General features: G+C 41.8%; 1 protein-coding gene across 1 annotated transcript in view; it reads left to right on the plus strand.

The window, feature by feature from the left end:
- The window catches only part of CTBP2 (C-terminal binding protein 2), a 177,482-nt gene that overhangs the window by 48,809 nt on the left and 112,414 nt on the right, over positions 1–16,259 (plus strand). The window contains exon 4 of the mRNA XM_030204693.1: positions 1,465–1,609. Coding sequence (XP_030060553.1) covers positions 1,465–1,609 — 145 coding nt within the window. The remainder of the gene's footprint in view (positions 1–1,464; positions 1,610–16,259) is intronic.

The following is a 16,259-nucleotide window of genomic DNA, read 5'->3' on the forward strand; positions in this document are numbered from 1 at the left end:
GCTACTCATAGGACTACTCTAAGCTGTACCATACAGCACTTAGTGAAGAGGGATGCCACTCAAAGGAATACTCAAGGGTGTGCCACCAGGCACTCAAGGAAAAAGGGAAGCCACTCATAGGAACACTCACAGCTGTGCCACACAGCACTCAAGGATAAAGGGAAGCCACCCATGGGAATACACACGGCAATACCACAGAGTCAAATAACAGACACTAGAGACAAAGGTAAAAGCAAGCAAAAAGGGAAGGCTGCCCTTTACATACACAAGTCAGATAAGACGCAATGCTCACAAGAACCAGGAAACAAACACAGCAGACAAAGAGTTAAAGCATGCTAAAGGGAAGGGCTGCTTCTAATACATAAGTCAGAAAGAAGCAGGGCTCACAAAAGCCAAATAACAAACACTGCAGACAAAGGGTTAAAGCAAACAAAAGGAAAAACAAAGAATGTTCTTACCAGAACTCAGCCAGCACACCCACAGCCAGATAGGGAAAGAGAAGGCAGGCAGAGAGAGAGAGAGAGCAGACACAGCTGCACGGAAGCAAAGTAATCAAGGAAAGGAGCTGGCAACAACCGGCTCTCTAAACAGTGAAAGGTAACAGGGGAAAGCACACAAGGAAACAGAACAGGCTATGCTTGAAAGCAAAGCTAACTGAAAAGTAAACCATTCAGGGTCAAACAGCACCACACACACAGGGAAACAGCACAGGTTTTGCTTGAGAGAAAAGCTAACATTAAAGTAATCCCTACAGGTTCAAACCAGAACCACACACACACGGCTCAGGGCTATGCCCAGAGGCACAGCTAACAAGGAGACCAGTTTCCTCAGAATCAAACAACAACAGTACAGCACAACAAGGGAAAAGAGACCTGTTCCAAAAGGCAACCCAGGAAAGTTCCCCAGGTCCTTATAAAGGAGTAGGCTGATGATGTCACAAGTAGGAAATGAAAGAAGCAGGGACACCAAAGTGAGGCTTGGCTAGCAGGAACATCAACAGCAGGGAAAGGGTAGACTGGAGATGACACAGAGCCAGATACTGAGAAATAATAGGTCTGGACAAAAGGGCACAGCCACAGCCGTGACACTGTATATCTTTGTTTCTAGAGGAAATTCTTACAGGAAGCTCCTTTGATGATTGCCACTGTAATTCGTCTCCGAGAATGACCTTTTCAGCTATTCTACTTCCCGTCAATACCTTAGTTCAGCTCAATATCACAGTTTCTTCAATCTAGTGCAAAGAAAAGTGCCATTTTTGTTAAGGTAGTTAAGCATTTTTTAAAAAGTCAAGGACAAATTTATTGGCCTTTAGTGTTCCTACTTATCATGGTCAATTATGTTTTGTTTTAGTTTGGGGGGGGGGGGGCACACCACTGCCCTTTTTAGGCTGATCCAAGAATGACCTTATGTGGGGTATGTTGATCATGTAGTCCTAACAAATGTTTTTTATGGATTGAATTTCAGGTTTTAAATGAAGCTGTGGGAGCCTTGATGTACCACACAATCACACTCACTCGAGAAGACTTACAGAAGTTTAAAGCTTTGCGGGTCATTGTTAGAATAGGCAGTGGCTACGACAACATTGACGTCAAAGCTGCCGGGGACATGGGTAAGTGATAATGTTCACAAAGTTCATCTTTTAAAATATCTTTGCTGATGTCTACATCTCTCAATTGAAATGTTTGCTGAAAGGCACCTAAGATTTTCACCCAGTGGGTATAATTAAAGGCCTCAATGGTTTGGCCTTCACTTGGAAAATAATAGTGCCATAATATAGTTTATTTGTAGGAAATTTAGGGCTATGACAAAAATGTATTTATTTCAGAGAAAAAAAAAATTGCAGAATGACCCCAGAAGGGGTTGTTTCTAATCCAGCACAGGAGAGAGAGAGAGAGAGAGACAGTGCTGCTGCTGATCCGAAACCCCCCATACAGGCGTCCAGCTTTCTTCCAGTCAGGACAAGTGTGTTGCAAGAAGGAAAGCTCCCAGGATTGGAAGATGTTGTTCCATCTGCTGAGCCCTCGAGTGTGGGGTGCCCAATGAGTAAATCTACTCTTGTTGTAGATTTTGAATTACATTAAAAGACCTCCTATGGCCAAACCAAATTGGGCTACCTTGGATTCATTTTGGATTGTTTTGGAATCTGCGGATTCTTCTGTTTCTACTCTGGTTAGAGTTTGCATGGATATGCACCAGGGTTTGCAGATGCAGGGCATGGAACTGAGAGCTTGTGAGGAGCAAGTTGAGATTTTAGATCAGAAAATTGTGGCTTTTACGTCAACGCAGGCAGGTGGTGCTCGCTCGAGAAAAGATGCTAGTGTATAGGAAATTGGAGGCCATGGAAAATCAATTATGGGTCTTGAATTAAGAATACTTAACTTTGCAAAGGTTTCTGTGCTTCAACCAGTAGATATTTTAAATAAATATCTACAGAAGGTGTTGGAGATCCAACAGGAAAGTATGCCTCCTATCAATAGATCTTTCTTTTGCTTGCTGGAAGAAGGCTTCAATCAGAAGGGATTACTAGAATATCTGTGGATAGCTTGGATCTCACCAGGTTTTGGAGGGAGTCTATTATTGAAGAACTTAATAGTGTTCCTTGTATCCTTTGTATTTCCATCAGACAGGGACCATGTTCTTCACCTTTTCTTTCGCAAATAAAATGGTCATCTTAACCAATCGCTGCTGGACATGAACCCCTGGAGGCAAATCTTCAGTGCAAGCGGATACTGCATTCCCTAGAGGGCAGATCCTGGCTGCAGGATGTGCGGGTCAGAGTTAGGTCACCACACTGGCAATCTCTCTGGCACACCCTACCTCAGCTGATAGCTGAAGTGCTCACCAGCCTGATCCTTAGCCTTATATTTTATACAAAATAAAAACAAGAAATTTACTTAGAAATAAAGGAGTGTGGTAGCCGTGTTAGTCCACTCTTAAGGTTATCAATAGAAATCAAACAAAATAAAACATGGAAAAGAAAATAAGATGATACCTTTTTTATTGGACATAACTTAATACATTTCTTGATTAGCTTTCGAAGGTTGCCCTTCTTCCTCAGATCGGAAATAAGCAAATGTGCTAGCTGACAGTGTATATAAGTGAAAACATTCAAGCATTACTATGACAGTCTGACAGGGTGGGATACCACCGTATCTGCTCTGACCCAGGGGACAGAGACAGACACCTTAAAAGCCTGACTGAATCTTTCAAACAGAAGGGCTACAACCCCAAAATAATCTCCAAGAATATTGCCTCCTCCCTCAAAACATCCAGGGAGAATCTGCTACAGTACAAAAAGAAAAAATCCACAGACAGAATCCCGCTTGTAGTGACATACAATCCAGAGCTGGAAAAACTCAGGAAAATCATAAGAGATCTACAATCTATATTCCAGGAGGATGAATTACTGAAAGAGATATTCCCATCCCCACCAGTACTGGCCTTCCGACAGCCACCCAATTTAAAACATAAGCTAATCAGAAGTAAACTTCCATCACAGACTGAAAAGGAACAGAAGGGCACACTTCCCTGTAATTTATCCAGTTGCAAACTATGCCAAAATATTTCACAGGACCCCAAAGTCATCCACAAAGGAAAGATATTCAACATAAAGGGATCTTTCACTTGCTCATCTTCCAATGTGGTATATATCATTCAGTGTAAAAAATGTAACAAAGGATGCTATATTGGAGAAACAGGCCAGATGCTTAAGACAAGATTCAATTTACATAGACATCACATGAACAATGCTGGTGCCAGTAGGGTTCCCACACCTGTTGGTCAACATTTTACAGGACCAGGACACTGTACCAGTGACTTCACAGTGAGAATCCTGAAAGGTAACTTTAAAACCATACAAGAACGTAAGACCTCACGCGTCACCTAGATAGGATTTTATATAGTGCTGGGGAGGAGACGGCTGTCTTGGTACATGTGGGTACTAATGACATAGGAAAATGTGGGAGAGAGGTTCTGGAAGCAAAATTTAGGCTCTTAGGTAGAAAGCTGAAATCCAGATCCTCCAGGGTAGCATTTTCTGAAATGCTACCTGTGCCACGCGCAGGGCCCAAGAGACAGGCAGAGCTCCAGAGTCTCAATGCGTGGATGAGACGATGGTGCAGGGAGGAGGGCTTTAGATTTGTTAGGAACTGGGCAACATTCTGGGGAAGGGGGAGCCTATTCCGAAAGGATGGGCTCCATCTTAACCAGAGTGGGACCAGGCTGCTGGCATCGGCGTTTAAGAAGGAGATAGAGCAGCTTTTAAACTAGAAATGGGGGGAAGGCCGACAGTCGCTCAAAAGAGCATGGCTCGGGATAAGGTATCTTTCAAAGATATCACCATAACAGGGAAGATAGAGTATCCTGATAGTGAGGTTGCAAAAGAGATTGTAGTAGATCGGGTATCTTTAAATAACAATAAAAATCAGACAAAAGATTGCCAATTAATACTGTCAAGTACTAAGCATGATGTACTTAGGAACAACAAACATAGTTTGAAATGTCTATATGCGAATGCCAGGAGCCTAAGAAATAAGATGGGGGAGTTAGAATATATTGCACTAAATGAAAAATTAGATATAATAGGCATCTCTGAGACCTGGTGGAAGGAGGATAACCAGTGGGACACTGTCATACCGGGGTACAAATTATATCGTAGTGATAGGGTGAATCGGATTGGTGGAGGGGTAGCATTGTATATTAACGAGAGCCTTGAATCAAATAGATTGAAAATTCTGCAGGAAACAAAACACTCCTTGGAATCACTGTGGATTGAAATTCCATGTGCAAAGGGGAAAAGGATAGTGATAGGAGTGTACTACCGTCCACCTGGCCAGGACGAACAGACGGATGCGGAAATGTTAAAGGAAATCAGGGACGCAAACAAACTGGGCAACACAACAATAATGGGGGATTTCAATTACCCGCATATAGACTGGGTTAATGTAACATCTGTACACGCAAGGGACATAAGATTTCTTGATGAAATCAAGGACAGCTTCATGGAACAGCTAGTTCAGGAGCCGACAAGAGAAGGAAAAATACTAGACTTAGTCCTTAGTGGTGCTCATGATCTAGTGCAGGGGGTAACGATACGAGGGCCGCTTGATAACAGTGATCATAATATGATCGGTTTTGATATTGGCATTGAAGGAAGTGAAACTAGGAAATCAAGTACGCTAGCGTTTAACTATAGAAAAGGTGATTACGACAAAATGAGAAAAATGGTGAAAAAAAGACTGAAAGGAGCAGCTCGCAGAGTAAAAAACTTGCATCAGGCGTGGATGCTGTTTAAAAACACCATCCTGGAGGTTCAGGACAAATATATTCCACGTATTAGAAAAAAGGGAAAAAAGACTAAACATCAGCCGGCGTGGCTAAACAGTAAGATAAAGGAAATCATTAGAGCCAAAAAACAATCCTTCAGAAAGTGGAGAAGAGAACCAACTGAAAGTAACAGGATAGATCATAAGGAATGCCAAGCCAAATGCAAAGCGGAGATAAGGAGGGCAAAAAAGGACTTTGAGAAGAAATTAGCGTTGGAAACAAAAATACATAGTAAAAATTTTTTTAGATACATTAAAAGCAGGAAACCGGCCAAAGAGTCGGTTGGGCCGCTGGACGAAAATGGTGTTAAAGGGGCGATCAAGGAGGACAAAGCCGTAGCGGAGAAATTAAATGAATTCTTTGCTTCGGTCTTCACCGAGGAGGATTTGGGGGGGACACCGGTGCCGGAAAGAATATTTGAAGCGGGGGAGTCGGAGAAACTAAACAAATTCTCTGTAACCTTGGAGGATGTAATGGGTCAGTTCAGCAAGCTGAAGAGTAGTAAATCACCGGGACCTGATGGTATTCATCCCAGAGTATTATTAGAACTAAAAAATGAACTTGCGGAGCTACTGTTAGAAATATGCAATCTGTCCCTAAAATCGAGTGTAATACCGGAAGACTGGAGGGTAGCCAATGTTACTCCGATTTTTAAGAAGGGTTCCAGAGGAGATCCGGGAAATTATAGACCGGTGAGTCTGACGTCGGTGCCGGGCAAGATGGTGGAGGCTATTATTAAGAATAAAATTGCAGAGCATATACAAAAACATGGACTGATGAGACAAAGTCAGCACGGATTTAGTGAAGGGAAGTCTTGCCTCACCAATCTAATGCATTTTTTTGAGGGGGTAAGCAAACATGTGGACAATGGGGAGCCGGTTGATATTGTATATCTGGATTTTCAGAAGGCGTTTGACAAAGTGCCGCACGAAAGACTCCTGAAGAAATTGCAGAGTCATGGAATCGGAGGTAGGGTATTATTATGGATTAAGAACTGGTTGAAAGATAGGAAGCAGAGAGTAGGATTGCGTGGCCAGTATTCTCAGTGGAGGAGGGTAGTTAGTGGGGTCCCGCAGGGGTCTGTGCTGGGTCCGTTGCTTTTTAATGTATTTATAAATGACCTAGAGATGGGAATAACTAGTGAGGTAATTAAATTCGCCGATGACACAAAATTATTCAGGGTCGTCAAGTCGCAGGAGGAATGTGAACGATTACAGGAGGACCTTGCGAGACTGGGAGAATGGGCGTGCAAGTGGCAGATGAAGTTCAATGTTGACAAGTGCAAAGTGATGCATGTGGGTAAGAGGAACCCGAATTATAGCTACGTCTTGCAAGGTTCCACGTTAGGAGTTACGGATCAAGAAAGGGATCTGGGTGTCGTCGTCGATGATACGCTGAAACCTTCTGCTCAGTGTGCTGCTGCGGCTAGGAAAGCGAATAGAATGTTGGGTGTTATTAGGAAGGGTATGGAGTCCAGGTGTGCGGATGTTATAATGCCGTTGTATCGCTCCATGGTGCGACCGCACCTGGAGTATTGTGTTCAGTACTGGTCTCCGTATCTCAAAAAAGATATAGTAGAATTGGAAAAGGTACAGCGAAGGGCGACGAAAATGATAGTGGGGATGGGACGACTTTCCTATGAAGAGAGGCTGAGAAGGCTAGGGCTTTTCAGCTTGGAGAAGAGACGGCTGAGGGGAGATATGATAGAAGTGTATAAAATAATGAGTGGAATGGATCGGGTGGATGTGAAGCGACTGTTCACGCTATCCAAAAATACTAGGACTAGAGGGCATGAGTTGAAGCTACAGTGTGGTAAATTTAAAACGAATCGGAGAAAATTTTTCTTCACCCAACGTGTAATTAGACTCTGGAATTCATTGCCGGAGAACGTGGTACGGGCGGTTAGCTTGACGGAGTTTAAAAAGGGGTTAGATAGATTCCTAAAGGACAAGTCCATAGACCGCTATTAAATGGACTTGGAAAAATTCCGCATTTTTAGGTATAACTTGTCTGGAATGTTTTTACGTTTGGGGAGCGTGGCAGGTGCCCTTGACCTGGATTGGCCACTGTCGGTGACAGGATGCTGGGCTAGATGGACCTTTGGTCTTTCCCAGTATGGCACTACTTATGTACTTATGTACTTATGACCTTTGAAGTCAGAATGATTGAATATTTTAACACCCAACAGAAAGGACTTAACAAGGATCAGGGGTTCCTAGCCCATTATAAACCATAAAGCTGTATGTCTCTGTTGATCACCCCACCCCTCACCTATTCACACCCATCCTGTTAGAATATCAATGATATGCTTTGATGTCCCCATGCATCCTTCCTACCCACCCCCCTCTTCCCACCCTGTCAGACTGTCATAGTAATGCTTGAATGTTTTCACTTATATACACTGTCAGCTAGCACATTTGCTTATTTCCGATCTGAGGAAGAAGGGCAACCTTCGAAAGCTAATCAAGAAATGTAAAGTTATGTCCAATAAAAAAGGTATCATCTTATTTTCTTTTCCATGTTTTATTTTGTTTGATTTCTATTGATAACCTTACAAATAAAAAAAGAAAGTTTATTCCAGAGGAAACGAATAAAGAATAAGTTTAGTTCAGCAGCATAAGTGCAAGGCAAGTCTGAAATATAAAAGAGAAATAGGTGTACAAATAATAAGATGTAAAAAAGGGGAAATGAAAGGATATATTTGGGGAATTACATTAACCTGCACTGTAGGGTTTAAGGACATGTGCTGAGAACATAAATACAGATATTTAACTTTAAAATATTTATTTACAATACAGGTAATATAATAATGTTAAAAAGGGGCAGTTTTTCGGGATCTTACAGAAGGGAAATGTGCTACAAGATAGAAAGTCTGAATTATAAATTAGACTGGATTAATAGTAACTCACTTTGATGGAGACTGCTGGTTGGAGTGATGAAGAAGGTCCTTGCCGGAAAAGAAGTCTTTTTGTTGCAGAGTTGTTGCTGGAGCCTGGAGAGAATCTTATCTTGGATGTGTGTGAAGTCCAGCAAGGCTCAGGGATTCAGTGAATGTCCATCATGAAGCAGCAGAGAGGACAAAGAGGGCCAGAGAGAAATTGAACTGAGAATTTTCCAGGCTTTTTATAATTTCTTGTTGGATCATAGGCTGAAGTCAGGTGGGGTGCACTCGATCCAATGAAAACTCAGGGATAGCCGAAAACTAGTTCAATCTAGTTTTGAGATGGAGCATGGTAACTGGTCACATGTTTTAATGACATCATAAGAGTTTCTGTTCTGGGCATTTGCTGTTAGATAAAAGAGTCATTGTCTAGCATAGGTGGGCTTCTTTTGTCAGATCAGGTGAAAGTTCGCTGTCTTTTGTTAACTCCAGTCTCTGTGACTGCTGTCAATATGCAGATTTTGTTCTTTGGAGATGTGGTGATTGATTGTAAGTGTCCACCTGGCTAGCTTTTGTTATCAGTAGTCTTCAGGGGGAAGGTGAAAGTTAGACCAGTTTATCTGATAAAGTCTTTGCAGCTGTATATCTATATATATAATTCTCACCTCCAACGTTCTGTCCTGCTTGGGACCGTGGCTCCTGTGGTCTCTAGGCACCATCATGACGTGTGCCCCTCACGCCCCTCCCACCGAGTTCCAGACTCCGCCATCCCTCCGATTTCAACACCCCACCTCTGCGTTACGGACCCCTAGATCCCCCTGCCGCGACCCCCTCGACCCCCCCTTCCAGACGAAAACACTCCCCCACCACCGTCGCGTAACTGTGCTGACGGGGGACCCCAACTCCCGACAGCTGAAGTTCTCTTTTCGGCTGTGCCGGGGCGTTGCTTCATGAATGATCAGCTGTTCAAGTTTCTGTGCGTGCGTGCGTCTGACATCTCTATCGATTGAATCCTCACTGCCAACGTTCTTTTGCTGGCTGGTGCTGGTTTTACTTTCCTCTCATTGATCCGCCCTCTGACGTCATCACGTTCTGACGCGAGGGCGGACCAATGAGAATTGTGTTACGAACCCAGGCATCCAGATGTGGAACGTTGGAGGTGCAAATTATTATATAGGAAGTGGTAGAATTAGTAGTCCATATTCAGCTGACAGACTTCCTTGAGGAATCATAGGCTGTCCACCCACACCAGACTGGTTTTTGCTGGTGTCAAGTACAGAAACAACTCTCCTTGGAATCACAACATACCTCTACGTAAAACTGACTGAGCCCAGTCTGTTCTCCTCCTTTCTATTGACCTTTCGGCTGCCTTTGATATGGTCGATCACAGTATCCTGCTTGCCAGGCTTCAACAGATAGGGCATAAGGACACTGCTCTCTCCTGGTTCTCCTGTCTCGCTCACCGAAGTTATTCTGTCAAATGCCACACTGACTTATCTGCACCTTTTGCCCTAGCCTCTGGAGTCCCACAAGGCTCCATTCTAGCCCCACTTTTGTTCAATATTGATTTATATATTTATTTATTGATTGATTGATTGCTTTTGTACCCCACATTATCCCACCTATTTGCAGGCTCAATGTGGCTTACAGAGTGTTGTTATGACATCGTCATGACAGGATCTAGATACAATCAATATTAAGCAGAAGATGTAAGAAGGATAAGAGAAGGAAGGGTTATATAGGGTGGTGTAGGGTGATTTAATTCTTAGGTGGGTTGGGTGGTGATAGTGTCATTAAGGGTTCATTTTGTAGGCTTTGTTGAAGAGATATGTCTTCAAGGATTTGCGAAAGTTGGTTAGATTGTCCATGGTTTTCAAGGCTGTGGGCACTGCGTTCCATAGCTGTGTACTCCTGTACGAGAAGGTAGTGGCGTATACCTGCTTATATTTAATTCCTTTACAGCTGGGGAAGTTCAAATTGAGGAATTTGCAGGCTGATCTTTTGGCATTTCTGGGTGGTAGGTCCACTAGGTTTAACATGTAGAGTGGGGCATCTGCGTGAATTATTTTGTATACGGTCGTGCAGATCTTAAACTCAATGTGTTCCTTAAGAGGGAGCCAGTGCAGTTTCTCTCTTAATGGTCTCGCACTTTCGTATTTTGTTTTTCCAAATATGAGTCTGGCTGCGGTATTCTGGGCTGTTTGGAGTTTCTTAATAGTCTGTTCTTTGCAGCCAGCATACAGTGTGTTACAATAGTCCAGATGGCTTATTACCATTGACTGTACTAGAGTACGGAAAATGTTTCTCGGGAAGAAAGGTTTCACTCTTTTGAGTTTCCACATCGAGTAGAACATCTTTTTCGTCGTGTTCTTCACGTGGGTATCGAGTGTGAGGTTTCGATCAATGATGACTCCAAGGATCTTCAGATTTTCTGAAATAGGAAGAGTGCAGTATGGTGTGGTTATAGTAGAGTATTTGTTTGTGTTGTATTGGGAAGTGAGTACTAGGCATTGAGTTTTTTCTGCATTAAGTTTTACCTGGAAGGAATCTGCCCAGGAGTGCATGATTCGGAGGCTTTGGTTGATCTCGTTGGTGATTTCATTTAGATCATGTTTGAACGGGATGTAGATTGTGACATCGTCTGCATATATGTACGGGTTAAGATTTTGATTAGCTAAGAGTTTGGCTAATGGTATCATCATTAGGTTGAAAAGAGTTGGTGAGAGGGGGGATCCTTGAGGAACTCCGCATTCCGGTATCCATGGTGGTGATCTTTCATCATTCGTTGTTACTTGGTAAGATCTGGTGGTGAGGAATCCCTCGAACCATTTGAGAACTGGGCCTCCGACTCCGAAGTATTCTAGTATATGAAGTAATATTCCATGGTCAACCATGTCGAAGGCGCTAGACATGTCAAATTGTAGTAGGAGTATGTTCTTACCAGTTGCAATTGTTTTTTTGAATGTGTTCATTGCAGACACTAGTACTGTTTCGGTGCTATGATTTGTTCGAAATCTTGATTGGGACTCGTGTAGGATTGAGTGTTTAGTTAGGTACTCAGTAAGTTGTTTCGTCACTATGCCCTCCATGAGTTTGGTAATGAGCGGAATGGATGCAACTGTGCGGTAATTGGTTAGGTCCATTGTGTTTTTCTTAGCATCTTTTGGCAGCGGAGTGAGCAGGATGTTTCCTCTATCCGAGGGGAATAGACCATTTTGGAGTCTGTGGTTTACTTGATTCATGATGTCTTTTTTGAATTGTTTGGGGGTGGCTCTTATTAGGCTAGTAGGGCAAATGTCTAATTTGCATTGAGACTTGGCGTATTTTCTAAGCCATTGTGAGAGATCATCTACTGAGATCTTGTTGAAGTTGATCCATGATTGGTCTGCTGGGTGTTCACCAGGTTTTGGATCTAGGCATTCAAGGATGGTTGTGTACTCGATGGTTTTGGTGGGTATCATGCGTCGGAGCTTTATAATTTTTTTGTCGAAGAATTTCGCTAAGTTGGTTGCAGATGGGGGTGTCTGTGTTGTTAGAGGTAACCGGTGTAGTATTTAGGAGTTTGTTTACGAGTGAGAAGAGTTTGTGTGTAGTTTCCTTGTAGTTTGGTCCTATTATGGTTTTATAGTACGATCTTTTGGTTTGTCTGATGTTGTATTTGTATTTTCTTTGTAATTGTTTCCAGTCTTTGAGGGTCTGTTCATCTTTTTTTCTTGCTCCATGCTCTTTCTAGTCTTCTGACCTGTGTTTTTAGTTCTTTCAGTTCTTCATTAAACCATGGTGTTGAGTTTTTCCTATTTGAGGTTCTGGTTTGTAGTGGTGCTATATTATCTAATACTACTTTGCATCTGTTCTCCCATTCTTGTAGAAATTGGGGTGAATCTGTGGGTGTTGTCCATTCGTCGGTGTAAATTTGTTGCCAGAATAGTAGTGGATCTATTTTGCCTCTTGTAGTATAGGTTCTTTTTTCTTGTTTTTGTTGTGGCTCTTTTGTTTTCCAGGAGAGAGAAGTGTTTGCTTTGTAGTGGTCAGACCATGGTATGACTGTCCATTTTGTGTCTGTGATTGTGAGGAAATGTTCTGGTGAAAATTTGTGAGTTATAATGTCTAGTGTATGTCCTTTTTTGTGGGTGGGTTGCATGTTTGGCCAGTGGAGTTCCCATAGTTCCCATAGTTGGAGGAATTCTTTGCATTCGTGTACATTGCAGATGTTATAATGCCGTTGTATCGCTCCATGGTGCGACCGCACCTGGAGTATTGTGTTCAGTACTGGTCTCCGTATCTCAAAAAAGATATAGTAGAATTGGAAAAGGTACAGCGAAGGGCGACGAAAATGATAGTGGGGATGGGACGACTTTCCTATGAAGAGAGGCTGAGAAGGCTAGGGCTTTTCAGCTTGGAGAAGAGACGGCTGAGGGGAGATATGATAGAAGTGTATAAAATAATGAGTGGAATGGATCGGGTGGATGTGAAGCGACTGTTCACGCTATCCAAAAATACTAGGACTAGAGGGCATGAGTTGAAGCTACAGTGTGGTAAATTTAAAACGAATCGGAGAAAATTTTTCTTCACCCAACGTGTAATTAGACTCTGGAATTCATTGCCGGAGAACGTGGTACGGGCGGTTAGCTTGACGGAGTTTAAAAAGGGGTTAGATAGATTCCTAAAGGACAAGTCCATAGACCGCTATTAAATGGACTGGAAAAATTCCTCATTTTTAGGTATAACTTGTCTGGAATGTTTTTACGTTTGGGGAGCGTGCCAGGTGCCCTTGACCTGGATTGGCCACTGTCGGTGACAGGATGCTGGGCTAGATGGACCTTTGGTCTTTCCCAGTATGGCACTACTTATGTACTTATGTACTTATGTACTTATTGCTTATGTTGGTATCTTCAAGGTGTAGGTTGATGTCTCCTGCTATGAGAAGGTTTTGGGAAGACATGCAAGTATTTGATATGAAATCCATGAAGTGAGTTTGAGAATCTTGCCAATTGCCAGGGGGTCTGTAGAATATGATTACGTTTAATTGATCACATAAGTTGGGGTGGTTGATTCTAACTGAGGCTATTTCTAGTTGGGGAAGGATGGATTCTGCTGTTGTTGTAACTGTGAATTGAGATTTATAGATTATTGCTATGCCTCCTCCTCTTTTTCCTTCTCTTGTCCAATGGGTGATTTTGTATCCTGGAGGACATAATTCTAAAATTTTAAAATTATAGGATCTTTGGAGTCGTGAATCCAAGTTTCGCTGATGAATAGGAAATATCATGTTAACCCCTCTCCTCTCTGTTCCTCACTCTATGGATTTCACAGTCTTTATTGCCGCAGATATTATCTAGATTCTCTGCACTTTAAATCCAGTGTACCACCTTTAAATTCAAGAAATCAACTCCAAGCTGTCCCACATAACAACTTGGCTACAAGATAACAAGCTAGTCTTGAATCTTAATAAATCTAAATGCTTTCACAAAAGAAGGAACTCAAGTGCTGATTCACCCCATTTTACTCTGCTCCATTAGTACCACCCATAAAAGGTTTGGGCATTATCATTGACACTTCTCTTGCTTTCTCTTCCCAGGTATCGACCGTCATTAATCGTTCATTTTTCAAACTGTAATACCCTTTATAAGCATATTAAGGAGTGGAGGAGTGGTCTAGTGGTTAGGGTGGTGGACTTTGGTCCTGAGGAACTGAGTTCAATTCCCACTTCAGGCACAGGCAGCTCCTTGTGACTCTGGGCAAGTCACTTAACCTGCCCCATGTAAGCCACATTGAGCCTGCAATGAGTGGGAAAGCACAGGATACAAATGTAACAAAAATAATTATTCTATAAAATCCTGAGTGGTGTAGAATGGGTAGAAATCAATATTTTTCACTCTTTCAAAAAGTACAAAGACCAGAGAACACTCAATGAAATTACATGGAAATACTTTTAAAACCAATAGGAGAATACTCTAAATGTATGTGATAGCAAGCATAGCCAATGTTACTTCATTAAGTCATGTAGTTATTGGAGGAAAAGACCTCAGATGGTCAGCTCTTTTTCTTGGGTTTTTCCACATATCTGCCTTGCGAACTTCTTCACCGATCTTATAAACTTCCTGATACTTATTTTTTCAAGGTTTTTTTGTATATTTTTACTTACTTATCGGTTTATTCTTATTAGAGTCTTTCTTCAATACTGTCTTACATTGTCACCTTATAGTTTAAGCTTCATTATTTCGTTAGAGCTTTAGACTAGAAGGACATCTGTTGTAATTTAAATGGAAGTATAAGGACACTTACCTTGGCTCGTAATGATTGCTTGGTAGTTATGTCAACAGAGCGCCTCTGTCTCACTAACAGCGTCTTTGGGAGACAAGCTGACCATATGTGTGCCTCTTCAGTCCATACTCTCCAATTCATATGTCTTGTCAACAAAGCAATTCGTCAGTAAGATTTACAGCTACATGACTTGTATCAAAGGAGATACTTCTCTGGGTTTGTGGCAGCTTTTACTTGATTTCAAGAATTTAGCCAATCCTCTATTAATTAACCCCTTTCATGCAAATGTAATGAAATAACTATAATATATTACATTTTTCAGTAATGAGTAATATAGGGATCAATATTCAGGTCGCAGGAATTAGCTCGGCTAACTCCCATGGTCAAAGCTAAACCTGGATATACAGTTACGAGTCTTTCCTGTTGACTGGCATTGAATATCCAGTTACTTTTTGGCTGGTTTGAAAATAACCAGCTACATCGACATTCAGACATCCAGATATGTTCAAACCAGTCAAAGATATCCTGTGTATTCACGTGGCCCAATATTGCCACTAAAGTGGGGCTGAAAATTGGCAGATAGCCAGTTATATCGCCCGATATAACATGCTAGCCACTGTCCAGTGGTATTCATCGGGAGATAGCCGGCTATCCCCTGCTGAATATTGTCGGATAGCCAGTTATGAGGTATTTAACCGGCCAGGCGCCAATCCTGGCCGGTTAAATGCTCTTGAATATTGGAGGGATAATGTCTAGTTACTTTATATAGTTACTTTTTAGTGCCAGCAAAGAAGCAAAATCATGTTCAGTCAATTCTTGATTTTAACCATGACATCAAAGTGTCGCAGACTCAAGGGGATGACCTTGATGACCTGACAGCTCATTTGAGCCAAATGCCATATGTTTGTACAAGTGCCAATAGCTGGACAATAATACAGCTCTCTGTGTTCATCAGAACAAAAATACTCTTGATAAGCTCTTTTGAGCAGGGACTGTCTCTTTGTATCAGGTGTTCAGCGTTGCGTGCGTCTGGTAGTGCTATACAAATGCTAATAATAATAATATTATTGCTGAGTGGACTTTAATAGTTATCTTTTTTCTTAAAAGGAAGATTCATCAGTGAATGTGAATAGTCTACAAGCACTACAGATGCCAAATGACTATTCCCAAATTTAAACCCTGATAATCTTAGCGTAATCTGCTATCATTCTCATATGTCATATTTCACATCATTGAACACCTCCCAAATTGTCAATATGAATAATCCATTCAGTGAAATGTGTCCAAAATGTTTTTCAATCATGCCCATAAATAATATCTTAAACCCTGCAGTAAGGAAATGCGGAGTGCCATGCACAGTACAAAGAGAATTTTATAGCTAATTCAGTGAACACTTTGAACTTAAAAAGGCACCTGAGGCTGTCAGGCTGTGTCACAATCAGTTTCCTGGATTTAATTCAGATAAGTTTCTTGGTTCTTATTGTTTATGGGACAGTGCACTTGTTTAAGAAAAAAAATGAAAATGTGTACCTTCTGTTGGAGAGTGCACTGCGTAGCAAGAATGCTCTGACAAAAGCTACAAACATTGACCTAATTTCTCAAGAGCTTATTGATAAAGGCGACAAAAATGATAAAGGGGATGGGATGATACAAAACTATTCAAGGTTGTTAAAATACATGTGGACTGTAAAATATTGCAGGAAGACCTTAGGAAATTGGAAGACTGGGCATCCAAATGGCTGATGAAATTGAATGTGGACAAATTCAAGGTGATGCACATTGGAAAGAA

The sequence above is a fragment of the Microcaecilia unicolor genome, chromosome 5 (assembly GCF_901765095.1).
Source record: "Microcaecilia unicolor chromosome 5, aMicUni1.1, whole genome shotgun sequence".
Taxonomy (NCBI): domain Eukaryota; kingdom Metazoa; phylum Chordata; class Amphibia; order Gymnophiona; family Siphonopidae; genus Microcaecilia; species Microcaecilia unicolor.